This window comes from Vidua chalybeata, chromosome 1 (genome assembly GCF_026979565.1).
Source record: "Vidua chalybeata isolate OUT-0048 chromosome 1, bVidCha1 merged haplotype, whole genome shotgun sequence".
Taxonomy (NCBI): Eukaryota; Metazoa; Chordata; class Aves; order Passeriformes; family Viduidae; genus Vidua; species Vidua chalybeata.
This window is the reverse complement of record NC_071530.1, coordinates 45,586,853-45,614,756: the sequence shown is the minus strand read 5'-3', so window position 1 is coordinate 45,614,756 and position 27,904 is coordinate 45,586,853. Positions and strand designations below refer to the sequence as shown.

Below are 27,904 nucleotides of genomic sequence, written 5' to 3'. Positions count from 1 at the left end.
AAGGACCTTTAAAGGCCATCAAGTCCAAATCCCTTGCAATGAGCAGTGACATCTTCAAATAGATCAGCTTGCTCTGAGCCTTGTCCAACCTGTCCGTGAATGTTCCCAGGGATGGGGCATCCACCACTTCTCTGGGCAACCTCTGCCAGTATTTCACCACTGTCATCACAAAACATTTCTTCCTAATATCTAGTCTGAATCTGCCAAAGTGGTTTAAAATCATTACCCCTTGTCTGGGTAAAAAGGTCTGGCCCCAACTTTAAGCTCCCTTTAAGCCTTGAAGCTCAGAGATGCTTCGGCAGGCAAGGGGCCCTTTACGCGGTAACACCTCCGAGGGGGAGAAGGGAACTTGGTGACCGACAACTCAGACCCCTTTCGGCAAGTGTAAATGATGTCGGGAATGGGCAGTGAAAAGCGTTTAGGGCAGGAATAACACCTCTCGGACAAGGACCCGCACCTCCGGCGCCCCGCCAAGCCGGCTCCACCCCGTCGCGCCGGGGCCGGGCCGGAGGCAGCGCCCGGGCGGGGACGAGCCGGCCGGGAGGAAGAGGAGGGATTTCACCTGCCCAGCCCGGCCCGCCCCTCCAGGTGCGAGGTGGAGCAGGAAGCGGCGGCGGCGGCGCCGGAGGGGACCCGTGGCCGCCTCGGCGCCGGACCCATGCGGGGAGATGGCGGCGGGCCGGGCGCTGGCCGCGCTCCTGGCCGCGCTCCTGGCCGCCTCGGCGCAGCTGCTCCCGCGGGAAGGTAGGGACAGGGACAAGATGGACTGGCTCCCGTCACCCTCGGCTCGGTTCCCCATCACCCGCACCGGGAGCTCAGCTGCCATCCCCTCCCCGCCGCCCTCAGGGGCTGCCCGGGCCGGCAGGACCCGCCCGGTGGGCGGCTGAGCCCGGGCTTGCTTTAGTTGGCGGCACCGTAGGCGAGAGACTGGTGACTCTGCCTTTATCCCCGTGTGCTGCCGCTGATTTAATAACTATTAGATTTAATAACTATTAGTTATTAAAAGGGGCGGGGGTGGTGGGGTAGAATCGCGTCCGTAATGTTTGTGCGGTGGGACATTTCAGTTTCAGCACTTCTAGTCACAACGCTCCCTTTTCTTTCTCTTTGAAAATGCTAACAAGAAGAATTCTTGAGCTTTACCTCCTTGCTTGCTGGAGTATTGATTATGCAAGTAACTTCACAAAGTACTTTTCCCTGGACGGCAGTGAATTCTCTGTAAAGAGCAGAAGGTCCCTGGACTGTGTTCTGTGTGGGATCATGAAGTTGCCCGAGTTTTTCAGCAGAGAATGGTATTATTTATATAGAACGACAGATGAGCCGTAGATGCAGGGAAATGGAATGGTTTATATGCCCAGCCGAGTCAGATGGTTTAATGCTCATTACCAGCTCTGCATCTCTTGAAATTCCTGGATGCTTGTTGAAATCCCATGTATCTAACCCTGTGTGCAACCCTAAAAGAATTCCATTTATGAGCACAGGGACACTGTGTGGTGTTTTCCTCAATTTCCAAAGCTGCTTGATTGCAAAAAATGCCCATCCTCAAGTGTAAGCAGTCTGTTTAACTGCTATCAGCAGTCCTTTTAAAGGCTTTTGAAGTATGAGTCCTTATGTACAAAATAACTGGTGAGTTATTTGAAGTGGCTGTAAATTACCTGAAGAGCCTGATGTGAAATTTGTGCCTTTTTAGTATTCCTATTACCTTTAACTGCACTGGTTCTGCTGAAGTGGAGCTCAGGCCATTATTATCATAAACAATACACATGAAATGTTTCCTTTGAAATTGGGCAGCCCTGAGGTTTAAGTTTCAAGCTGTGCAGTCTTTTAAATAAAATACTTGCATTTAATGTATTGCCTCTGAGTAGAGTGAACAACAGCAATTTGCCTCTCTAAGACTCTTCAAAGGAAAAAGAAAATATAATGCTGTTTAATAATTGTGCTTTGCTTTCAGAGTAAACAAATATTTAAAACCTTAGATGGGTCAGCACTAGAAGCAGAGGAGGTAGACCGTCCAAGGATCTTAGCTTAATCTAGAGGAACATGGGAGAAAGACCTCCCCAACCTCTGGCCTTGCTCTTTGGCAAATCCTGAAGTTGCTGTTGAAAGCAAAGTCAGTAACAGTGAAGTTGCACAAAACACCACTGATAGACCCTGTGGTTTGTTGCCACTGATGGTGGCCCCTCTTCCTACCTCCTTCAGTCCCTTCCTTTCCAGCCACGGGCTTCTGCCCACTTGTCTGCACAAGCACCACCACTCCTGTGTGCCGGGTCCTCTGTCACCCTCTCAAACTCTCTAACGTGATGCCTTCCTCCTCTTTGAGAACCCCCAGTCCCCCAGAAAAGTGGTGGCTCAGTCTCAGCTACCTTGGTAGCATGGATTGGCAGACTCAAGACTGGGATGGTGTGAGCGGGACACGAGGCAGAGGGGAGTGGTGCCTTCCCGGGTTTCTTGGCATGTGAGACCTCGTGGGTCCTTCCTTCCAGTGGGAACTGCTGTTGTTATTGCACAACCAAAACTGTTGGAACATTTCCCTGAGCAAAGGTTTGTCCCGAAAGCCCAAGACAGCTCAGGTTAAGATTTTCCTCTGCGTGCCTGCGTAGTTTGTAATTTTTAAAGAGTTCCTGTTGCTCTGGTGCTGACGTTGGTACTGGCTCTGCTGTTGCTGTGTTTTGGCTGCCTCCCTTTCAGCAAGGCTGGGTTTAGGCTGGGTGTGCACGTGGGGTGTGTATGAGGCACACGTGGCTCCTGCTGGGGAGTGGTGATGCTCTGGTGGAGCGGCTACAAATTTTGGTGTGCCTGTCTCTAAAGCTGTCTCTTGTCGTCCTTGGTGAAGTTCTTTCTCCTCTCACCCCCCTGGTCCACCCTTTCCCAGCAGGTACAGTATTACAGCGGTGTTCCCGTAGGAAGGTGTAGGTCGAGCGTGGCTGGTCACATTGTCCTCAGAGGAGCTTGTGGGTTTTCTTGAGATGCAACTTTATGCGTAAAGTAAATTACCAAATGAAAGATTGGTTCTAACTTATAGCTGGAAAACTACAGAAAGAAGTATTTGGTGTGCTGGCTGTGCACGGATGTGGGAGTGTGAATGGATTATTGCATATCTGACCTTTGAAAATGTGTTTTCCAACTAAAAATTAATTTCTTTGAGGCACTAATAATGAAGTTAATCAGGCTTTTATGCTGTCTATGAACTATAAACATTTCAGGTTTTAAAGTATCCTTATGAATGTGATAAAATCTGCATATGTATTCTGGGCTTTGTCTTTAAAATGTCATTGTTATAATAAGTGAATTTAGAGATAGTACCATGTTGATTCTTGCTCTACCCTCCAGTTATTATTTTCTTGGCAACTGACTGATTTGAGTCACACGTCAGTCTTAATATGTAAAGCTGCTTCATTTAATAAAATAAAAACCCCCAAGCTGTTAGCAGGGTCATTCTGCTGCTCTGACAGAATATAAATAATGTCCGTGTTTGTTCTCTTCTGAAAGTCAGTGGAAACTGGATTATTTCCATTCTGAATCACCATTTGTTCATTCGATTGAGAGCCTCTCCTTTTAAGACTACAACCAATGTACATGTGTTGTAACTTTTTTTTTTTTTTTTTTTTTTTTTTGCTTGCCTTATGCTATTATCAGTCTGGAGTGCTAATGTTTTATTCTCTAGAAACTTATGTGTTTATAGTAAATTATTTATAGTGTGTCTCAGTTCTGGTACTACTACCTTAAATTCTCTACCAGAAAATACTCCCTTTTTTTTCCCCCTTTTCACAATTCCAGAACTTCATGTGTTTGAAATGTTTGTTTTTAAGATGTAAGCATTGTCTCTGTGTGTTTTGCATTTGTCTATAAGTCTGAAGGGATGTAGAGGTGATGGGAAGGCTTGAGTGAGTGTGTGAGGTGGTGGGAATGTGAAAATATTTGAGGATTGATACACTGAGCTGAATTTATTGTCCATAGCAGCACAAATAACCACCAATTTGAGTGCCTCCCTGCTAGACATCCTCAGTAAGGTTATTGTCTCTGGAGTTGTGTGAATGAAGTTCCTCCAAGAACTGTACTCTTGGTCCTGGGCTTACTCGTACACAAAACTGGAAGCACCAACAAATAGCAGCCACTTAGCTACAAAGGGGCTCAGGAGAGAAGAAACGGGATGTGATAAGCCAGCTCCTGAGCCTGGCTCCTTAGGTGGCTGGCATCTTTTTTGTGCCTGGGGTTGTCATTTGATGTGGTGGCTCATCAGACAAAAAATAATTAGGGGAAAGTATGCTGAAAAGGATTATTTCTTGGCACTGATTCAAGGCAAAGGACTAGTCAAGGGAGAAACAAGGTGAGAGGATTGGAGGCTGATGAATCTCATGTCCAGAGTACCACCATGGACCTGTAACATGGAGGAAGTTTTTTGTTAGCTAGAAGGTTATCCTCCTCTCGTTTCTGTTACAATTCTGTGTATTGTCCTGATATACTGCAATGAGAGTTTCTAGACAGAAATCAGGGCTTGCTGTATGAAGTAAGGGAAGAACCTTTCCTGATATCCGATATCATTTGGGTCAGTTGTACTCAGGCTTGTTAATTGCTTATATAAATTATCTTATCTACAAATAATGTTGGAATAAAAAAAAAAAAAGTAGGAGAAAACTACTGAAAAATAATCTGACTACTTGAAATATGTAATAGCAGCACCAGTATTTTCACAAATAAATGTTGCTGGGGTTCAGTTTATTAATTTAGCCCTTATCACCCAGCCTAATTGATATTTATATCACCATATGTTAAATGAAAAGCTTTGTGATCCACAACTGCCAAGCCTTCAGTCTTAGGCAGAGGCTGAACAACTTCGCACTTTAGTGCATTCCAGAAATATTTCAAATTGGAAATAGCGTGAGGAACCATCCTGTGCTGAGAGCAAAGTCAAGATACTTTTGGCTTTACCTGTGTTGACTAAAGCTGTGGGTGACAGAGGCATGACGTGTTTGCAGATTAGTGTAGATGATGGCTGCTGAATAGCTCCTTTCTTCATCAGTTTCTATCTATTGATCCCATTCTCATTTGCTTTTTGTAATTGCTAATGGCAAAGCATGACCTTCATCAAGTCCTGGGCAGAAGAGCAGTGACTATGTTTGGAGTTGTACCCCTTCGTGTTGTGGCCAGGGTGGGATCAGTGGTGGTGCTGGGTTTTCCTGGGGCTTTGGGGGAAGCTGGGTGCTGCTCACCACTGCCATGAGTGGAACGTGCCTCTGAGCTGAGCTGACCAGTAGTTCTCTTACAGCAGCAAAGTCCTCCTGCTCTCTTCTGGGTGCTCACTGGAGCTCTCCCTTTGGATTTTTCTGGTCTTGGTGTCCTTGAAGAGGTCCTAGAAAGACTCAGCTGCAGCAAAGCATGTATTAGCTAGAGAATATGGGGACAATAGTCTTGGATGCCAGTTTTGATCTGAATGAGCTTTTTTGTTGGACTACTCTTGTAACCTTCTGTTAAAATATTTTTTTTTTAAATCTGCACCTTTAATAATTTCTGTAATTTATAAACCTTTGCCTGACTAGGGGAAAAACTAAAGATATCACTTTAAGAAAGCACTTCCAGCAGTTTCTGGGGCAGCATCCAACTCACTGGTGCTGCTCAGGTGTCTCTGTCAAACCTCGGCTCTGGAGAGGACAACACCCACTGCAGCAGGGGTTGGCTTGTTGGAACCAAACCATTAACCAGCTCCTGAAGAGCAGCTGCTGACTTAGTGCTCTCTTATTAGGATTCAGCCAGTAGAGCCAGGTCACCATCCCTTGATTCATAAACTTCTCAAATATCTTGCAGATGTTACCATACAGTTTCTTCTTGCTTCACATCTGCTTGTGCCACCAGGGTGTGAAGGAAAGGACGTGGGCTGGGCTGCACTTAGTACATTGCTGGCTTTTACAGCCAGAGCAGAGCAACATCTTGAGTTTCTGTATTGGCTGGTGACAGAGGCGAGGGTTTGCTGCCTGCAGCTGAGCCTGCCTGGTGTGGATAGTATTGATGGTACCTCCTGGAAGACCTTCAGCTGAAGTGCCATAGTGTCTAGTAGATATGCATTTCAAGTATGTTAGTAAGATCTAGTCTGCCCGTGAGTGCCCAGGCTGCCATTACTGTGGAAAAAGTGATTTTTTTAAAAAAATCTATCACCTGTACCAGGGATAGGGTCTCTGTTTTGCCTATACTATTGGACACCTTTTAACAACCACCCACAAGGGTGCCATGGGGCAGCCTGCTTTGAGCTGTGCCTTTTGCTTTCTTGGGGAACAAAGTGAGTGTGGTTACTTGATGTCTTATTTTGGCAGGTAGGATAATGCTGGCAGTTTGGAGTTGATTGTGGATTTTCTGAGTCCCTGGCTGTGAGAAAGAGGAGAGAGCAAGCTTTGAGGAGTGGAAAGAGATGATTTGGAGTTTCTCAGAAGAGAGGGACTAAGAGCTGAGGCAGAATGTTTGGTGTGGGAGGGATCCCTGATTGCGAAATGTGCTTTTACACCTTTGTTAACCAGAGCCAAGACTGAAGAGCTGCTCAGACATGCTCTGAGATGTTGTCCTCTTGCTGGCTTAAATCAAGGTAGGGATAAAAAACTGTGCAAGCAAACATCCCTTTGATCAAGGGAGGCTCCTGCAGGGACCTGTGTGGTGTCAATGTTCCTCCAGCCAGTGTGACATTTTCTCCTCAAGCTGTGCAGACACATGTGTCGAACATTTTATACATTGTATGCTGGTGATCAGCTAATAAAGAGGGTTTGCTGAGCTCTCCGTCTCACCTCTACAGAAGCAACACCACTTCATAGCTGTAAAATAATAATTAGGAAAAGGCAGCTGAGAGTCAACAGTGTCTCTTTCCCATTTGTGGTGAAAAAAAGCTTATTTTAAAAAATCTGTTGCACGAGTTATATGACTGTCTTAATTATCTTCCAGAAAGGTTCTAAAGCAAGCTGTATAAGTACAGAAATGTATAGTTGTTGGGGCTTTTTTTCAGTTATTTTAAATCTGAAGGTACTTTATTCCTGTTAGGCATTACAAATTAATGAATTAACAACTTTTGAGTAAGCAACCTTGTTGGCCTGGGGTGCTGACAGATATTCTCTGGTGAACTGTGCTGGAATGGCTTGTAACATCACTATGTCAGAAGTGTCTGCCCTTCCTCCCTGATGAGGAGGAAAATACCTACCTCTCGCCTGCTTTGCATCCCTGTCCTGGCTATCTGTTCAAACAATCAGTGATGATTAGGGGGCTGTTCTGTGCTGGCTGAGGAATGGGTATTCTCCCCCAGGAGCCCTCTCCTGAGGTGTGGTTACCATGGCATAATTGCTATTGGCAGCATCTATCTCTAAGAGTTTACAAGCTTTGCAGGTTTTATCACTGTAATTTTCTGGGTGATTCCCTGAAAGTAATCCTTTCACAAAATATGGACCTTATATCCTGGACAAATGTGGTGGTGGAAGACAGGTCCAAATATGAGGAGATAATCACGTGATGTAGAAAGTAGTTTACATTTAAATGAACAAGGGTTGGCTGTAGTTTGTGATGGTGCTTGTGATCTCTCTTTTGCTGCTCACAGCACTGTTCAAGAGGTGAGAGGAGTCCAAACAGTGTGTGTGTCCCTGACGAACTTTGTTAAGGGCTTGAAGACTGTGAAGGCAGTCACCTGGATTACATTGCAGGTGAGACTGGAGGAGTGGATGATGCTTGGGCAATTGGCTGCTGCTGTTGAACTGGAGAGCTGGACTCAAATTGTCAAAGATGTTAGTAAGACGGGTGCAAAACAGCTGAGTTGGCAAAGCAAAACTCTTTCAAATATTCCTTCATGTGTTTTTGGCCAATTTGAGTGAACTGTGCAGTGAATTGTGATGCAATTCACTGGTGTGAATTCAGTGTGGTGGTGAGGTGATGCACCACCACACTGAGTTACTGTGTTATACCCCTTGCTTCCCACCCTCTTGCCGTGACTCTTGCAGCAGATTATGTGTAGTGGAATAACCTCAGCAGGCTCTGAGTGTGCCTGCAGGTCAGCATCCCTGCAGGGGCTCGGAAGAGGCAGTGAGCCTCCAGGAGAGCCTGCCAAGCAGTAGAGGCAAACAGCATCCCTGTGCTATCCTTGTCCCAGGTTGGTGGCACAATACCCTGCAGGGAACGAGCCTGTTCTCTGGAGAGGTGTGTTGGTTGTGTGGGTTTAGATCACCCTGGGGCAGAACAGGGGTTTGGATACAGATGTTTCATAATCAGAGCAAGTTGCTGCTACTCGTCTTGCCCAGCAGCCCGGCTCCTCCAGCTCATGAATGGTGGCTGAGTCAGCCCCATCCAGCTGGGTTTCAGTAAAAAATGGCTGTCATGGAACAAGTCTGTGATTTAACTGGAATGAGCAAACCAACAGTTTTTGTACATAATTCTGGGATAAATTAACATCTGGGACTTCGTTGTAGGGTTTGTTTTCTTGTTCTGTCTGGGGCTCTTTTGATTGTTTTAATCCACCTAGTCAAGTCTTGTGGAAAAATCCATAGATCCTTATGGGTAAATTACTGCAATAAAATGCAGCTGTCAAGCCAAAACTAGTTGGACTCTGTTCTAGCTCCTGCTTTGTGTAACAAGGCACTTTACATAGCCATAAAAATTGCTCTTCTGCCAGGTCCTTTGCTCATGTATACGTACACATACGCCATGTGAGTGCTACTGTCCTGACTATTTGCCAGCTGTCTTCTACATTGCACTCCCTCTTGTAAAGGAAAAATGTCCTTTTGACATTTATATGTACATGTTAAAATTACTATTAGCTGGTTAGATGCAAACACAGTAAATAAACATAGGCTCAACTCTCTGTAGTGATTTAACTTCTTTTACACTATGCAGTTTGCTTCTAACCCCAGTGGAAGAGCTCTGAGCACTAACATAAAAGTTTGGAAATATCATCCTATTAAGAAAAAGCTGTGTTTGTGCAGAGAGGGGCATTACACTAGTAATAGAGGGATGCTGTGATGAGAAAACTCTCACAAAGGCACATTCTGAAATGAAGATGAGCAGTAGAAAAATCCAGTTGTGGAAGGGAGAGTGTAGATAGAGATAAGGGCAGTTGATGAAATATCCAAGGGAGGCTGCAAAACTCTAATGGCTTAGAGGAAAAAAGAATAGGGTGAGATCAGCTGTGTGCATCAGCTATGAGCCAGCTCAGGACTGCAGGCTTTACCTCTAACATCTTCTAGCTGAACAATTCCATTGTTGGAATCAAGACCAGCTTGGCAATGCTTCCTCATGTTAGTTTGGATATCCTGTGTGTCATCCCTGTGCAGCAGCAATAAGGCGTGGAAATTGCTTCTTTTCAAGAAATGTGTCCAGTTACTGGTAATCCTAATAAAAAGGCGTGCAGTGGGAGTCACAGACAAAGACAGACTACTGTGAGTCATGAGGAGACTCACTCTGTTTAGAAATGAAGGTGCTCTTTAAGTAGTCCCTCTGTCGTGCTACTCATGTGTGGCTGTAGTTTGGGGAGTTCTAGCCATTTGTTCATTTATTTTTAATGGCTTTGGGATCACTGCATATACTTCCCACATGATTCTTTTAGTCTACTTTTCCTGTTAGATTTGATAGTCTAATGCAGCTTAGCACATCCCTAGCAGCTGCCTGCTGTTGGCATTACAGCACCACGCTCTTATTTCCTGGCCAAAATTATTATCTGTGGATTTTCATCTGGGCAAGCTGTTTGTTTATGCATGGAAGGTGTCTGTTCTTATGTGGGCTTCTATCAGGCAACTTTGCTGGCCTGATTTCGTGTAGATCTGCATCCTTCTTGCCTACTGCTGTGATGATATCTATATATTGATCATTGAAAATACTTCTGTGATTTTGGGCAGGTTCTATTTAGGAAAGCTGAAGAGTGGGATAAATCTATGCTGGAAAACAATATTGACCTGACAAATGTTTGATATTCTTGCAGAGAGATCAAATGAAGAATGATTATATGGTCATGAAGTCAGCAAGAGGAAGGGAAAGGAGGGGAAAAAAAAAATTCCAAATTTGGGAAAGCAGCTGAATTTGGGTCTTTCAGGGGCTGGGGAAGAGAATGCTTTGTGTTGACCCTTGTAGGACTCTTCGCTTATTTCAAAGTGTTGAAAATTTCTGTTCTTCGGTTTCGGCTCAGGGTGTGTATTTGTTTTGATTTAAAACTAGTCACGTGCTTAAGGCTATGCTTGAACTTAATCCTCATGACTAAAAATTAGAGCCATGTGCCAGCATGTGGTGGAGGAGTGCTGGCTGTTGGTGGTCCTGGTCTCTGTCATGCCAGTTTGGCCACATGGCTGTGCTGTCCCAGGGATGGGGAAAGGAACAGTGATAACTGTTTGACCAGAGAGTTAGAAACAGACGTTTCAGTAATACGTATGAACTTACAAAGTGAGTATGACAATTACCTTGTGCAAGAAAGAAATGTCTTTTGTCCACAGTTATTAATTATTTGGTTTATGTTATTAACACATCATATCTGGATAACTTAAACATTGGAAAAGTTATGAACATCATGGTCAAAGGTATTTTGTGCACTAAGTGTTGTAAAATAAAACCCCAAGAGAACCCAAAAAGAGCCTAGTGGTATTGAAAATAGAACTCTGGGCTAAGTTGGAAGCAGTTGTTTTGCTTTCTTTTCCAGAGACTGCTTCCTCCTGAAGAATGAGGAAGAGCAGCATTGACTGCTTGCTTAGCTTTACTTTCTTCCCCACCCTATGGACATTGTCCCTGCAATTGTCCCCTGTGTGCTTGGAAGGTCATTGTACAGGCATTTCCCAGGCTACACCATCATCTTTTTTATTTCCTCAGGAAAATCCATATTGAAAACCTCTGCAAAAGCATTTCTAAGGCAGAAACACAGATGTAAAGTGTGCCAGCCATTGGAAGAGGTAGGAGAATGCAGTGTAGGCTCTCAGGTCAGAGAACTGTCCTGTCACTTAAATGCTGTAGGAAAGTTACTCAGTGAACAGGTACTCACTAATGGTATTAGAGGGTTGGTAAACTTGTGGTTAAAAATATATGCTGCAATTTGGCAAGCCTCGTGGTGTTTGAGATTTTCATTTAAAACCTTTGATCCTGGAGGCAAATAGGTAAGGCAGTTTCAAGGACTTGCTAAGTCTTTTGACTCCAAGATTTTGTAGAAAAGCTAGAAAGGCTGCAAAAAGGCTCAAGACCAGCAAAACTCAGATAAGCACATGATGGGCTCTGAGTCCTCTATTCTGCCCTACTCCCCCTAGCAGTGGGGGTTTTGATGCCTGGTGTTGCCAAACCTGGAGCCACAATGTTTCCAGTGGCAGGGATGGACCATGCTGACTGCTGGTCCCCGGCACTTTTGCAAAGCATTGCAGTGAAAATCAGGCCCTGCAAAACCATGAGATTCATGTCAAAATTTGGAGTCAAAATTTTAAACTTCTCTTCAATAGAACAGATGGTTTTTGTGTGAAATTGAGTCACTAATGCAATAAGTTGCTTTCAGCAGCTGTGATGACTGAAGCTTTGAGCTGGGTGGGTATGTTTGTTGAGGGTCTCTAGTGCGGCTGTGTGCCATTAGAGGGCTCTGCTGATCGAGGGTTCCCATGGTGTGTTCAGCCCCATTCCCCACAACCCCACCAGGTGAGCCCCTGCATGTCTGGGATCTGATCAGCATCCTTGTCACCCCTGCACCAGCAGCAGCTGGTGTGCACCAGACTGGTGCTCCAGGGATGCTGAGCAGTTGGACAGAGCCTGGGGCATCCTGCAGATGTGTGTGAGCCAGCTGTTCTCCTACACCTTCCTGCCTTGTAATTGGAATGGCTTTGCTGCCTTGTAATTGGAATGGCTTTGGGGGCTCCCTCAGGGCACTGCTCTGCTGGGTTCACCAGCACAAATCTTCTCTCATTGAGGTTAAATGAGCAAGAGGATTCCCGACCTGGCATATGGGCAGAGCTTTGTCATGCAGCCCTGTGTGATGTCCCACTCAAGGCAGAGATGTTTTTGAACCGAATTTGGGGTACCCTTATTTCTAGATCTCTTACTATTTTTTATATGCATGATTTTTTTCCTCATCTGTGTGATTCTGTGCTGGTGCTTCTATCTTCCATACACCAAAATAAGGAATGGAGATCAATGAAAACAAGCAGCAGAAAAACTTACTGTCTGACCTGTCGTCAGATTTTCACCTGGGGCTAGGGTATGGTTGACTTCACTGCAAACTGCACTTATTTCAGCCAGGGCTGGCCTCAATATTTGCTAAGCATCCAACTGAAGTTAATAATAGTCATCTTAAATGTCCAGTCAGTACTCTCTGGTCTCTTATATTGTGTGTATATTTTTAGAAGACAGTCACGTTTGAGTCATTTTTTTTTTTTTTTCATAAACTGCTACCCATAAAATAAAAGATTATTCAACAAGCAGTTTATTCAGTGGCTCCAGTATTTCCTGTGAGAGCTGCTCCTGCATCTGGCAGTACTTGAGGATAGGTTAAAATCTGTGAAGTATTTCCCAAAAGCTGTGAATCAGTGATGGTCGTGGCAGAGATGGAGAGGAGGTGTCCAAGCACAACTGGTCTGTTTCAGGCCACAGATGTGTTCTGTGCTGGTGAGGGGCACTGCACAGACATCCTGTACCTTCAGGGAATGAGTTGTGGAGGGTGGGAGAGGGCCATGACTGCACCTAAAAATATCTGTTGCTATGTGCTTTTGGAATTGCTGGAATACCTTGTCTGGCCTGCAGTAATTGTTGAGCTATGCCCACAAATTCATCTGTTACCATTGTCTGGGATTAAAGTTGAAGCTCGTTTTTTTTTTGTTTGGCTGCTGAATAAACTTCCTGAATTGAGTCGTGACTTGATGGGTGCCTTCAGAAATGAGGCAGGCTGTGTGATAACAAACTCAAAACAAAAATCAGGAGAACAAAAATTGGGAAGGAAAGCTGAGCTACTTTTTAAATGTGAAATAAATTACACTGGTGAGGGTAAATTGGAGCAGAACTGATTGTGCACAAATTCCCTGTATACCTCTCCTGGGCACATGCAGCAAGCATATTTTTATGTTGTCTGTGCTGGAAAAGAGGAGGCATTTTCTGTTGGTGCAATACCAGAGGCTCCTGAGAGGGGGATTCTAATATTCGGACACTGTGGCATCTGTGGGGCAGTGTGGAGAGCCTGGTGTTACTCATATGTGCTAGTAACAAAACATCTCTGTTCTATATATTTTTTCTTTCTTAGCTTCCTTTACAATCTCTCTTCATAAAGCGGACAACACCACAGTTACGATTAAACTGAAACCCAGTCTTCCACCAAGCTGTCGAATCCGCATGAAAAATGTCATCGTGTCTGAACTCAGGATAAAGCCTGGGGAGAATGTGACTTTTACCTTCACCTGTAGTACTCCAGAGAAGTATTTCATCACGGAAATTCAGAAAAGTATTGGTAAGATACAGATTTTTGATTTTTCCCCAGTGGTAATTTTCCTCTGGTAAAACCATGTGTTTTTTTTTCCTGCTGCTGTATTAAGGTTTCTGCCATAATCTTAGGTAAGAAGAAATCTTTGAGCACTGATAAATAACCTTGAATTACTGCTACAACTATGCAAGCTGAAGAAGTCTGTATGGCAGCTGGCAGAATTAATATTGACTTGGCTGTGTTGGAAACAGCTAGAAGGCTGTTTGCTGCATTAATTCCTTGCTGCCTTTCCTTTTCCCACAATTTATAAACCCATCAAAGAATCTTTTTGTTCCTGTCAAAAGCCTCTGAACATTTATAATAATATATTATGTATTTGTTGAACAGCTTGGTTGTGTCTACAAGGACAGCAGAAACATTGAAGACCTGCACATGTTTCTTTATCTTTAATGAATATTATTGAAGTGAAGAAACTGTAAATTCAGAAGTGTTACTAAAGCTTCTTCTGCTTTGAATGCTGTCCCTGGTGTATGTACTTTTTAATGGCATGAACATGTGCTACTTCTCAACTAGATCCCAAACTTCATTGGGAATTCAGTCTTTAGTAACATCTTCATTATTTTTGGGGTGATGTTCAAGGATAATTCTCTTCATGTTTTGGAATTTTATTCATATGATTCATGCAGATAGTAACGCTCACTGTATCTCATATATTTGCAAGACACACTTGTGATATTTCTTCTTTTAAGTCGAAGCCTAGACATGGATTCAAGTTACTTATTTTGAGTGTCAATCAATTGTTTGGATTTTTCAGATAAAAGTTTTCTGGGTTTCCCCCAGAATGCTTCAGTGGCAGTTGTTGATGTTCATCTGGGCACCAGGGGAAGAAAAACAGTTCATGGCAAGCAGTAAAAAATTTAAAGATTAATGATTTGCCAGGAACTCTCTGGGAGACATGGGATAAAATGGATTCTCTAGATCTGTCATTTCCAGCTCTCTTGACACTGCATTTGTCCCTTTGCCCATTCAGACTCTGCCCTATTCACTAAATACCTTCTAAATTCTCCAGCAAACAAGATGGAATACCAGGGACAATGAATCCCTCCTATTAGTCAGCCTGACTAAAGCAGGTTTATTCTGTCTATTCTGTGGGCTGGGAGTCCTGTTTGGAGACAGCCTGTGACCATGTTACAGGAGTGTCTTAGTGCATGTAGAGGAAAAGATGAGTGCAACCTAAAAATTGTGATAATAGCAAGGAAGGGGACGTATCAAACTCCCCATTTAATTGAATGCTTTCCAGAATGTATCACAGCTCTTCTCTCTCTCTCTGCATTTAGACTGTGTGTCAGGCCCATGTCCCTTTGGAGATGTTCATCTTTACCCTCCGGGGCTACCTCGCCTTAACAGGACTTACATCTGGGACGTAAAGGCAAGTACAAAAGCTGGACTTGAACTAAAATTTTCTACCTCCTGGCTAAGACAGATTGAACCAGGAGAGACGTGCCCAGACTCCGTTAGCTACAACATCAACAGCTGTATTGATAAGGCCACGGTCAACATTGGCACATTCTGCAGGAATGGCTCCGTGTCTCGCATCAAGCTGCTGGGAGGAGTTGTCATGTCCCTGCACCTCCCGTGGCACTTACCTCTCACCACCTCAGGCTTCAACATAGCCAACAGGGCTTCCATAAAACGTGAGTACAGAGTAGTGCAGCTGCCTCCTGCAGATTGCAGCAGAACCTATTTCAACCTTTCTTCACAGCTAACCTTCCGGTTTTGGTGCTGTTATCCCTAACTCCCTTCTACTTTGTCTTTTCTGGAATCTATTGTTGTATGATCTTTAGTTTAGTTAGATGGTGTTCTTCTGGAGTCAATATTTAAGTACATAAATAATTTTAAATCTCTTTAAACTTTGTAAAACTTAAACATACCTGCTTTCTTGTTTTTGTGCATTCAGCTAGGTGAGACTAGGTAGTATAATTAGAATGAGCCAGAGAATTTTGTTGCTGGCTGCAGTGTGTAGTTGGGCTTCTTTATTTTTAAAAAAATTTCTTTAACTTCTGGAGCCTCAAACCAATACCTCTCTTCCGGAGAGGACTGTGGGAAAAGGTGAAGCAGTGCCTGGAAGGCACAGGAGGCTGCATAAATACATTTATCTGTTTGAACCTGCACAGTACTGTAAACTGTTGTGTAATAATCTTCCTAAAATACCTGGAATATTATACAGCAATCAGTGGGTTACTTTGTGATCTCATGACAAATCTTGCTCTGCACTTGAATTCTAGTGTTGTTGCTATCAGTTATAAAAGAAACCTGGTCCAGGTTCAGGCTTCTAGAACACGAGTGTTTTGTAATTCCTGGCACTCCTTGCACTTGCATATCATCACTGGAGTCCTAGAGTGGGACCATAATTTCTATGTACCCAACTTCACACTGCCAAGAGTCATCCAAGGATAAAGTGTCTTACACAGCCTGCACAATTCACATCTGTGTTTTATTATGCCTATTTGAGGCATTTTGCTGGTGTGCTTTTGTTAAATTTAGGAGGCTTTTGTAAAGAGAACTACATGCTCCTATAAAAGCTTGCATCTTTTGTTTCCCAAAATCCAGTGAAGCAGAAGCATTTATCAGGTTGTGTGTTTGCTCTTGCAAATCCAAATGTAGAAATAGGAATTAGGATCTTGCCTTTGCCAATAATAAAGGCTTGTCTGTCCGTGTACTTGAAAGGTTAACCTGCTAAACTGCAAATGCAGTATTAATACATTCTTTACCTTTTCTCTAATTGAAGACATAAGAATCAACTTAAGTATATGTTTTAGTCTGAGTGTTTTGTAATAACCTAACCTGTAGGTGGATTGGGTGATCTCACTGTCAAAATAAAAAGACTCTGCTTCTTGGGTGCTAGATATGCCAGTGTGTCTTCAGTAACTGGAACTTGTTTTATATGTTGTGATTCCCTCCCTGTTTTAGGGTTATCCATCATTGAATCCATTTTGAAGGGGGAATCTTCAATCACCCTGATGTCCCCTAACTACCCGCTGGGCTTTCCAGAAGACGAGCTCATGACGTGGCAGTTTGTGATTCCTCCCAACATGAGAGCAAGTGTGTTCTTCCACAACTACAGCCTCTCCAACTGCGAAAGGAAGGAGGAGAGGGTGGAGTACTACATTCCCGGCTCCCCCAGCAACCCGGAGGTGTTCAAGCTGAGCGACAGCCAGCCTGCCAATATTGCTGGCAGTTTCAACATGTCCCTGCAGGGCTGTGATCAGGATGCCCAGAACCCGGGCATTCTTCGCCTGCTCTTCCAAGTCATTGTTCAGCACCCGCAGGTTGATGAGAGTAAGTACCTGCCTGCCCCTTTTGTTGCTTTCGCTTACAGATGTCTGGCCTGACAACCACAAGGGAGATAAATGCTCCTTTTTGTTATTTTCCTTGAACTTTAGTCCCTCTATGAGTTTAAGTAGGTTGCCAAGCAATGCTGAGGCCTGTTTTATTGCCCAGAGTACCACTGGCCACCCGTACAGCAAGGCAAGCAGCAATGCTGAAATTTGCAATTTGCAATGGAGTATTTAGTGCTGCTGTATTTTTTACACCGTAACTTAAAAATGGAGACTCCTTTCCCCTTTCCAGCACCTGAATCATGTAATTGGAAAATGCCTTTAACAGTTTTGCTTTCAGACATGAGATAAAGATCATTCTTTAAAGTGTGAACCCAGTTTTTTGTTTCCTGCATGAGCAGTTGCACCTACCAAGGTGAAACCACTATCATGGTAGGTAGCAAGATCTGTGGCATTAACTGGTGAAATGAGAGGTGTAAAATTGTCTCTGTATTACTAATGACCTCAGTATGCATCTTCCCTTCCTTTCTTCCTTCTAATTTTGCTTCCTAGAGGAGGTTGAACATCAACAAGTGTGAAGAAGTCACATTAAACACAGAAGTTATCAGTAAGACATTCCACTAATAATATCCCCTACATATTTGGATGTTTTTTACATTTCTTTCTCTACATTGAGAAGAAATTTTATTTGTTGTTTTCTAGCCTCAAATTCCAATTGGTTTAGCACAATGACTTGTAATACCAGAGCATTTCTCTAAAAACAGAAATAAAAGGCCTATTTAGGTAATGAGCCATGGTGTTATTGATTTAACCTCTGACTTTGCAGCTCTGACCTCAGTTCAAGGTGAAGGTTAATAATCAAGGTGCACTCACTGCAGAAGAGCAGGTGAAGGAAAGTCCACGCTTGACTGCCACTGTGTCAGGAGCTACTTAGAGGCTTTCTAAGTAATTTTAGAGAGAATAAGGTTTGAATGTCTTGTGCCCTGAAGTCACATATGCAGAAAGGATCTGTAGCATCTCACGGTTACAATTCTTTGTTCTTTGTCTGTCTAGCCTGGCTCCGTTTATGAACAGCAAATCCTCAGAGAATTGTTTTTAACAAAATTGTGTTTGCTTACATTTACTGTGTGTTGCATCTTGGAAGCTAGACAGAATGAAAACATTATATTCAGTTAATCAGCTTTATCTCCCTTCTTCTTTGGAAAGCAAAAAGAATTTTAATATATTTATGGCCAGTAGACAAGACGATAATCACGTAAAAAATTAAAACCAGGTTGTCATTCTGTGACTGAAATGCAAGTAATAAACCATTTGGATTTAAGAGACAACAGTGGTTTCTCTAGGGATTTTATAGGATTTCATTATTGATTTTGTAGTTATATAAGTTCCATCAAAGATTCAAATTCAACCCTCAGGTTGCCATCTGCAACATTGCTGTTATTAAAAATGCATTGCTATCTGCATATTCTCAAAGCTTCCCAAACATTTGGGTATTCCACAGCTGTCTGTGGTACTTGTCATTAAATAAGGAGAAAATATAGCTCTTACCAGTCACAATAACTTCTTGATCTGACTCTTCCTGTGTTTAGCTGCTGCAGGAAAAAACATTCTGAAAAATTATAACCTTGCAGTAGGAGTCCTAGGTTACATGCTTGGCTGTGCCAATGACTTGGATAATTCCATTTGGCCACTTGCCTTTTTGTCTGCCTGATTTCCCACACAGGAGAAAGCTATTTTATTCACTTTTGTGTATGACTTTGAGATCTGTAGCTAAAGCTAAAACCAGAAAATGAAGAGTACTAATAGAGTATGTGTGTATATATTATTTTTCCCCCTGTCCTTTGTAGAATCATTGAATGGTTTGGGTTGGAAAGAAACTTAAAGATTATCCAGTTCCAAACTGCCCTGCCATGGGCAGGGACACTTCCACTTGGCTGTTTGCTTTCTTTGGCATCAGAGAGAGGTGTCTTAGTAACAGCATCAGGATGTTGCATAGATCCAAAATATATCTTTCCACATGACGGTCAATCTTTATGAACTACACTTGCATTTTTTTCTTCTTTCCTTCTATTTTCTCCTTCCAGATGTTCTAAGTACTTGCTGTAACAGCTGCTCATATAATGGGGTGAGAAGAGGTGAAGGAAGTTCTGCTTCACACTGTGCTTCTTGGCTGTAATTGCTCTGGGGTGTTTTTGGTTGCAGATGTCACCCATTTGGTCGACCTGAGCAAGGAGAAGAACATGACTGTGACAATACACTTGGAAGGGTGGCCCAGCTACATCCCTCTCATGTCTGAACCCATATGCCTGATCTGCAAGGATCCTCGCACCTGTGACCGTGTCTTGACTTTAACCTCTGGTGCTGTCTACAAGATCTCCTTTCTGTGCAAGGACTTGTCCCGGCTGAGGATCACGGCTGAAAAAGGCATAGGTACTACAAAAGTGGCTTAATGCTGTTTCTTAGGGAATGCTTTTGCATGTTTTTCCCCAGGGGTCAGCCAAACTTGCTCCCTTGCTTTGGCTTTAAATGGATTGAGGTTAGAAACCGGGTGTTGAGTACAATGAATCTGGAGGTGACCTTGTTCAGTACATCATTCTACCTTTAAGAATAGAAACTGTGTAGCTATTCCTAGAAGGGAAGAGATAGAAGTCACCTAAGTCCCTGTAAATTATGGAAACAGAACCAGAGAGCCATAAATCTGCCCATGAAAATACAGGACCAAGGTTGCCATCAGGAGTGCATCTTGTTCTGCATGCATGTCTCCTTGATGTAGGATTTTCCCATATGCTTTCAACTACAGGTAGAAAAGAGATTCAAAGTATCTGTACCTTGACTAGTCTGCAGCAATGTCCTAGTCAGTAGGTATATCTTGAGTGAATATGTTTGTTAGTTTCTTTGGTGTCCTGCACCTGTTAAAGAAAGCTCTTTAAATACAAACAATACACATTTGGATAAAGGTTACTAAGAGAGGATATTTTCTTTAGATAGATGCTTATCTGGGTCTGCAGACCTGACAGTACTCTGTGTGTGCCCAGGTATTTCATCTGCAAGAAATACCCAGCCCTTGGGATTTTGGGTTGTTTTTTTTTTTTTTTGCAGGCTGTATGGATATCCGTTGGTGTCAGAGGAGGATCTATTCCCTTTCAGTGCCTAAGGCTATTACTGGATTGCCAATTCGACTGCATATGTTTATTTGGAAGCTTTTGGCCACTGATATGATCAACATAGAAATTACGTATCCGTCCTTGAAACTTCAGCAACGTGTCCAAGAGCAGAGGTGCAACACGAGCTATGGTTACAGCATTGTTAGTGCCACCCCAGAGACAGAGCTGAATGTTGGTGTATTCTGTCCCGGTGGATCTATTGAAAAGATTCAGATGAGGAATAATATCACGATATCCTTAAAAACATTTGGTAAAGGATTCATCAATGAGTCTATCCCTCAGGATCTGAAAATGTCTTTTGTGCCACATATTAAAGGTAAGGTAGTGTATTTTATACTACTTTGTTGTACGGTGATAGATCTCTCAATAGGCTTATTAAGGCACTTATGGATAAACAGAAATTAAGAGTTCAATTATTTAGCAATGGCTCTAGGACTAGACTCTAGAATCAATCTTTATCTGAACTAGTGATGTGGTTTATTTCGGGAAGAGAGAAGGAGCTTTGTATTCTAGGTAGTGGGTAGTTGATTGTGGCAAATTCTGCAGGTATGTCTGTATTTATTGGGATAACACTGATGTGAGGAAGGACAATAATACTCAAAACTAAGTTTTCTTCTTTCCCTTTGCTACAGATGAGTGCATATTCACTGTGAGTCCAAATCCAAAAGCTAAAGTTTACTTGCAGACTCCCAACTGGCCTCACGGTTTACCTCCTTATGTTTCCATATCCTGGTTCATCGTTGTGCCCAGCAAGCGAACTGCCCGCCTCGGGTTCTCTGAGGACCGCATGGGTGTTGCCTGTGAGACAGGCCGTGCCTACGTCAACATCAAGGAAGAGACTCTGGGAGCAGAGGAGATCGTGCGCCGCGAGGACGAGCTCCTGCCCCAGCCCCGAAATATGCTCCACAACTTCTGGGTGAACGTCTCCAACTGTAGACCTGTGGATAAGACACAGCTGGCCTTGCAGTTCTGGGTGACTTCTGCTGACAAGCAGATAGGTGAGTCCTGTAAGGTTGTGGTGGTTTGTTTTCTGCTTGTTTCCTTGCTTTCCCTTGAGGTAACAGTAATGGATGATGGTCCTCCTTGGGTGTAGGCAGTTTGTGAGATTCCTGCCTTTGAAAAAGTCTGTCCCTCGAAAACTTCAGAGAGTTTCAGCTTGGTATTTCTAGGAGCTGTGGAGGAAGGAGGGGTTTTAATGTGGTATGGTTTTTTGGCGGGGGGGAGGTGTGTTTCTCCGTTTTCTTTCATTGACACAAGAAATGGCAAGGATCAAGGTAGCAAGACTAGATTTCATTTAAAAAAAATTAATTTAGCTTTTCTAAATGGAGATAACAGACAGAATATGTAATAAGATCAAGTGATGTTTTTGCCTTCCAGGGTCACAGACCTAGTGAACAGCTTGGGATTTGATTATGCTAACTTATTCATCCAAGTAGTCCTCACTTCATGTTAGCAGTTCAGTTAGTCTCAGTGTTCACATGAGCAAAAAATCCTCCCTAGGACAAGTCTGACCATTTAATGGAGATTGGGCCCTAACTGCTAACAGCAAATTCTGTTTCTTGTTCTCTTTCATCTCCCTGAAACATAAACATTTTTTTTAAAAAATATGAGGGGGCATTTTTAGGGTAGGCTTTGCTGATGTAAATTAGCTTCTCATTTGCACTTTCTAATTTTTTGATCTTTTTTTTCAATCTGTGCTTCTTTTGAAACTTGCAGCATTTTTCTTTGCTTATGCCTGGACTTCCCTAATCAATTCTATGACTCCTAGAAAACCCCAGGTCAATACAACCTGCCTATTTCAGCAGAAAGATGGTTTTGAGGGGAATCTGTGCAAATGCCACTATTATTTCTCTTGAATCCTTCTCTGTTTCTTTCTATGCTTTCATCTCTTCTTTGCCTATTCAGACAGAGACATGTGAGGTGCTGTCAGTAAGTTTAGCAGTGCATGCGCTGTATCAAAAACTCTTGGAGGTGGGTGGGTTGGTTGGGTTTTTTGGTTGTGCTCCACTGCCAGCAGGAGGAGTTTGTTGTTGCTTGGCCTCCAGTCTCTTGGAAATGGCTTGTGTTGCCCTGTGGCAAGCATGGCTTAGGAACTCCTGCTCTGCCAGCAGCTGCTATGCTTAGAATCTCTTAAAGGGGTTCAGACCCAGACAGATTTTAGGAGAAAGCTGGGTGTTCCTTCTTTTACTCAGTGTCCTTGTTCCTTGTCTGTTTGCAGACCTTGGAATCATAGTTGCTGTGGTGGCCGGGGCTGGAGTTCTCACAGTGATTGGGCTGGCCGTATGCTGTGTTAAGAAGAAGTAAGTTCATAATTCAGCATTCAAGAGGGTAACTTAGCAGTTCAAGAGGGTAACTTAGCAGTTCAAGAGGGTATTTTGGGAGAGCTGCTGGGCCCTCTGTTTCATGTGTTGATATCCTTTGAACCAGGGTCTAAAGCATGAGGACGGCGTAGTGGAAGTAGTGTTGACCCCAGGAATGCTTCTTTACTCTAAATTGACTAACTTCAAGAGCAGAGCAGCATTCCTGGAGTCACATTATTTCAACTTGCAGAGCACTGCTTACCTTGGCCTTAAGTGCAGGCTTTCGGATGTACTTTGAGTCAGGTGTTGGTTGGACCTCCTCAGCAGTCCCTGCAACATGAAATCTCAATGAATGTGCCTGTAGCATGCATGACTCTACATCAAGTGGGAGCAATTTTCTGTGAGATGAGCCCTTGGGGAGAGAAGTGGATTGTGCAAAGCTTACATGCATGGCATTACTCATACAAGCAGAGTCTGAAGTCATTGGTAGCCTGGTCTTTCTGATACATGTACGCTCAGTGCTGTCAAGATGGTTGGCCCTGAAGCTGTAGAGCTGGAATGAATTTATGCAATATGGTGACTAGTGCAGTTAGGAGCACATTTTCCTGCCACACAGCAAAGACTTTACAATTACAGGCTTCAAAGTCTTAAGTTCAGCCTTTGTTCTTTCCAATTTAGGGTCAGTCAATCAGGAAAACATAATTAAGAAAATTTAATTTGACTTTCATTTTGACCCATTATCTTGTCTTCAGTAACACAGCCTTGTTTTTGTGAGGATCTAATGGTCTCTGGGTCTTACTAATGCCAGTGGATGTTGTGGGACTTGGTACAGTGTGCAGCCAGGACCCCAGTGCTTGGGAGACCATTGGAGTTAATCTTGCAAACTTCAGGGTCAGCAGAGCAGCAGTGGGTAGCCAAATAGCATCAAGTTTTTTTCTGCTCTGTTAAAAAAGAATGTCTAGGCTCAAAGTTATTTCTCCCAAAATTGCAAGTAAAGCCTTTAATCCAGGTAGACTGCCTGACACTGTATGGTTGGGATGAGTGAACAGAAGCTGTTGTTATTGAGTTCCAACACACCAGACATGTTGTTTTTGACCTGTTAACAATTTCACCTCTGTAACAGGAAGAAGAAAACCCAGAATCCCATGGTGGGAGTGTACAATGCTAACGTGAACACCCAGATGCCTGGAAGAAAAGGCTTATTCAGAAAAGGGAGGCAAAACAATGAATCTCATGTCTATGCAGTTATTGATGATGCTGTGGTCTATGGACACTTGCTGAAGGAGTCCAATGGCTTAGTCTCTCCAGAAGTCGATGTCTACCGGCCTTTTGATGGACCCATTGGTAGCTTGCCACCTTCTCCACCTCCATTCTCCTTTAGAAAGGACATTAAATGCTCTTCTAACACCGAGGAGGAACCTCTGCCCCTGACAGACGCAGACCAAGACACTTACACATTTGCTCATCAGAAATCAGGGCAGTCAGAGGACAGTGGAGATGCAAATAAAAAGGATAAGGGAGATACAAGCGTGCCCTTGCTGGAAAATAAGGAACAGGATGGTTTAGTGGAGTAATTTTATGCCAGGTATAGCAGTTTCCTGTGGAAACACAGGTGTAAGGACAGTGGCCCAAGACAAAAACATACTGAAGAAGAGTGTTATTTTTAAATATGTTTTTATCTTGTTTTGTTTCATGTGTGTGTTTTCAGTTGTTTTTTGTCCTTTTTTTTTTTTTTAACTTCAGCTGTTGATAGCTTTCGGTTTTAAAGTGAACACCTAGCAAACTCAGTATCAGTCAGGACTCTCCAGGCCTGGTTGTGAAACAGGTGCCAAAGCTGTGCTTCTGCTTTCTACTATATGGGCATCAGGAAATTTAATTCCTAACCACCATCTTAAAACTGGACTCTGGTAGTGAGGAGAGTGTTCTGTCCAGTATTTCCTCCTCTCACAAACCATTATTTGTCTGAGTGTTGGTTGGTGACTCCTAGAAGATGCAGACTGCATCACTGTCTCAAGGCAGCTCCAGGTTGCACATGTCCAGGCGATCTGCTAGTATCTGACCAAAGGTGACCATCCTTTCCATCGCTTGCAGCTTGAAAATCCATCAGATTTAGCATGCCAGTGGCTGTGTGACTGTAGTGAAAGACCATGTATGCTTACTGGAAGAGCTCCATGCATGTAGTTCAGTGTGATCACTTGAGCTTGGGCTCTTCTCCTTCAGAAGATAAGTTATGGGCTTTCTCTAAGTTTCAGCTGATGTTGTTATACTTGGATTGCACCATGTGAGCTTACACCAAAGACTGTTTTATATGCTCTTTGACAAAAACAATTTCAAAACTCTAAACCAATTTGTGATTCTGTTCAGGTGCCTGTGACATTCACATTTTACTAATACCTTGCACTTTTGGTTCAAGTGAGAGTTAGGATTCAATAAAGATATAATGATGTGGTCATTCAGCTGTTTACCAGTGCTTTTCACTTCACCTGTTACTAAGGTTTAAAATACAGGGTAAAGAAAATTGTTTACAGCAGCTGATATCTCTGAAATGCAATCAATGAATCCATAACAAAAGCCTAGATGTTTTTTTAAGAAGTTTTTTTTTGGTGTATCAGTCTGAATTTAGCAACCATGTTGTTATGATGGTGGGGACAGTTCTTGACTTCTGGCAGAACTTACACTTCAGTTGTCTAGCTGCCCCTGAAAGGTATCTCTTGAAATCAGGTCTCATTTTAAGTGCTGTAGTTAGCATGCCCCTCAGTATCTGTGCCTTTGACTACATGAGGGCCAGATTCCTTGTGGGAATGAAATTGCCTTTTATATACAAACATCTGCCTTGTTCAGGTGTACACTTTACTAAGGGTGTTTGTAATTTTGTGTGCAGCACTAGACTCAATGACTGGAGAATTTCTCTCCAAATACCTTACCGTGGCTGTTTCTGGCCTAGTGATACACAGTGACATGAAACTTTCAGACAGGTGTTGCACGCAATGATGCTAAACATATAATAATATTTAAAATTAAAATGCCTTTATTAGAAACCTTACTGTTTACATTAAGTAAAAGTGTGGACTTCTTCCTGTGTTAACTACGCTGGCATTGCTCATTGACTATTTGGTCAAGTGTGTGTATTTAACAGTGTGTTAATACTACTTGGATCTCTACACAATTCAGTATAATGTCATACCTGACACAGTTTTCTGTAGCATATACCAAAAACACATGCCAACTAAAAGTGCCTTTAATTATTTCAGGTATTTTCCTGCTTATTTTTATCACTTTCAATACAGAAATGTGTACCCCTAGATCTCTGGCTACTCACTGGGATCACATATTTCAAAGTGTACTGGATTGTTTTGATGTCATTTGAGAACATAAAAGATTTCTGCAATACTGGTATCAGCTTTTCTCAGGTAACTGAATTGCCAAAAACAATTTTATCAGAGTAGTCAGTTGTGCATTTGTCTGGTCAATGTTCCTCACTTCTGTTTTATTGAATAGTCTGTAATAGAAATGCAAGGCTTTCTCATCCCTCTATCTCAACTTCTGCAGTTCCTTAGATGAAATGTTTAGTTCATGTTCCTTGTAACCAACATGAAGAAAACATAATGGAGGCTGGGCTTTTGTTCACAGCCTCTTGATCCTTGAGAACATGATTCTTGTTGACTGATACTTTTATGCGTTCTGTTTTAACTCGGCTTTTCATGTGGCAGTATAAACCTTAGTTTACAGATGTCCCCAGTCTAAGGTTGACTTTCACTATGCTTATTTGGTGTGTTTAAAGAAAGAGTTCAGGCATAGATTTCAGTTGTTTTACATTAAGTTGTGAATTAATTTTTTATTATTATTAAATAAATAAATAATAATGCTACTGCCAACTGGAGTAACTAATGTATCTCCTTTTTTGTGTGTGTGTGTGAACTCAGGCTGAAGTATTTTGGTAGCTATGCCATCATCCTGGAAAATAGAAAGGGGTTTCTAGGGAACTTGGTTTCCTGGGAGAGTAAACTGCTCACTGTGCATGTCCTTATTCTTGCATAGCCAGTGATATGCTGTTAATGACTGTTTTTAAAGGTATGTGTTCAGATCATTGAGGAGAAGGGTTGTAAAATATTTGTACATTTCATATAAAAATAAACAGTTCAGTGGCTTCTCAGTGGGGTTGAGATGTTTGTAATTTATTTATGTCCAACTGACACTTAAAATTGAATTCAAAATTAAATTATTTTCGGGGATAATAGCACATTTTATGAACAGTCCTTCAGCCCAGCAGGGACCCTTATGGAAATGTATGATGCCCATTTTGTTCTAAATACAAGCTCATGGAATCAGTACATACTGATTGCTCTTTTGGGGATTTTTATTATTTATGAATTTATTTATTTTGGAGCAAGTTTAACGCACATAGAAAATGATGTTTGAAATCCATACTACTGAGGATCCCAGTAATTGCTGGGGATGGATCCTAGACTTAATGAGATCTCCTCTTGGAAGGCTTGGGAAATGTGACAAGGATCATCCAGTCCCTAGACCTTCTCCAAAACTGCCACTTCATACAAATGTCGATGCAAGTGCTTATCATTTGCATTTTTACTGCAATTGTGCCATCCTGGAGTAATTCCCTGGCAGTGGTCTTTATCTAAAAATGAAAATTTCTAAGTCTAATTAGCTGTTAATTGAAAGTGGGTGTCCATAGGAGGACAGCAGTTGCAGAACTCCTGGCCCAAATGTAATTTGCTTTTGAAGAGCAAAGAGAAGCTCAGGGTTTTGTTGCCCAAACCAACAAAGCAGAAGAGATACCTCTTGCTTCTTGGGCTTGGAATTTGTAAGGTTTGGACAATCTTGAGCTATCAAAATACTCAGTAATTGGTTTATTTTTAAGCTTGTTTCTGAATAGTCTAGTTACATTTCCAGACAGATCAAAAGCCAAGTTGCTATTTTGTTGCATTACAGCAAAATTTGTAGAGCACCAGTAGGAAATAAGAAAGTAGTTTTTATTTTCGACAACAGATGAACAGACTTCAACTCCTTGACCCTGGGGGGGACAAAATCATGTTACTCTGAAGAAGCTATGCTGGGATACCTGTGAGTGTGACAGAGAAAACATTTAAGTCTTTGAATGTTTTGCGGGGAGGAAGGAGAAAGCTAAACACCAGATGGATATCACTCATTCATATGCACATCTTCACCAGCCAGCATCTAACTGCAGACTGATATACACAAAGGTGGGAGCAAATCTGCCTCCCCAAAAACTTTTAAGCTGGAAACAAAAACAAAAAGTGGAGAATATATTTCTTGAGTATAAGTATCTTTCTACATCCAATTTAGTGATCTTTAAAAGTGAGGAATTGTGGTGTGAAGAACTGATCCAGCCTGGAGGAAGGAACAGTCCTTTTACAAAGACTTTGAAACAACATGCCAGAAGTTTCTTTGACATAAATGAAGCATGACAAATTGTTTCAATTAGCAACACTTAACACATAAAAGGTGGTTTTTGTGGTTTGGGCTGTATCCACTTCTTGTCTTAAAGAATTGCTACACTGCCACACACAAACCAGGCTTTATGCTTCTGGGCAAGATGGATCTTCAAAGACCCAAAGAACTGCTTTGTTCCTTGCTCCATTTATGAGTGCATTTTGTATTACAGATATGTGCATTTGTCCTGGTACAACTGCTGCAGTCACAGCTGTAGAAAGACTGCAATGATGCATCCTGTCAAAGATACTTTAA

At 42.5% G+C, this 27,904-nt stretch overlaps 1 protein-coding gene across 1 annotated transcript; it reads left to right on the top strand.

The window, feature by feature from the left end:
* The first annotated feature begins 652 nt into the window (after positions 1 to 652).
* On the top strand, positions 653 to 26,330 carry CDCP1 (CUB domain containing protein 1). The gene is made up of 9 exons (XM_053965494.1): positions 653 to 744; positions 13,199 to 13,402; positions 14,713 to 15,069; positions 16,346 to 16,714; positions 18,916 to 19,143; positions 19,813 to 20,193; positions 20,510 to 20,875; positions 22,096 to 22,177; positions 23,301 to 26,330. Exons 1-9 carry the CDS (start codon positions 669 to 671, stop codon positions 23,749 to 23,751), a joined length of 2,514 nt encoding a protein of 837 aa, XP_053821469.1. The 5' UTR covers positions 653 to 668; the 3' UTR covers positions 23,752 to 26,330.
* The last annotated feature ends 1,574 nt before the right edge of the window (positions 26,331 to 27,904 follow it).

Coding starts and splice junctions, on each gene's coding strand:
- CDCP1 (XM_053965494.1), top strand. CDS start 669: ATGGCGGCGGGCCGGGCGCTGGCCGCGCTCCTGGCCGCGCTCCTGGCC. Junction 745..13,198: donor GCAGCTGCTCCCGCGGGAAG/GTAGGGACAGGG, acceptor TTTCTTTCTTAG/CTTCCTTTACAATCTCTCTT. Junction 20,194..20,509: donor TTTTGTGCCACATATTAAAG/GTAAGGTAGTGT, acceptor CCTTTGCTACAG/ATGAGTGCATATTCACTGTG.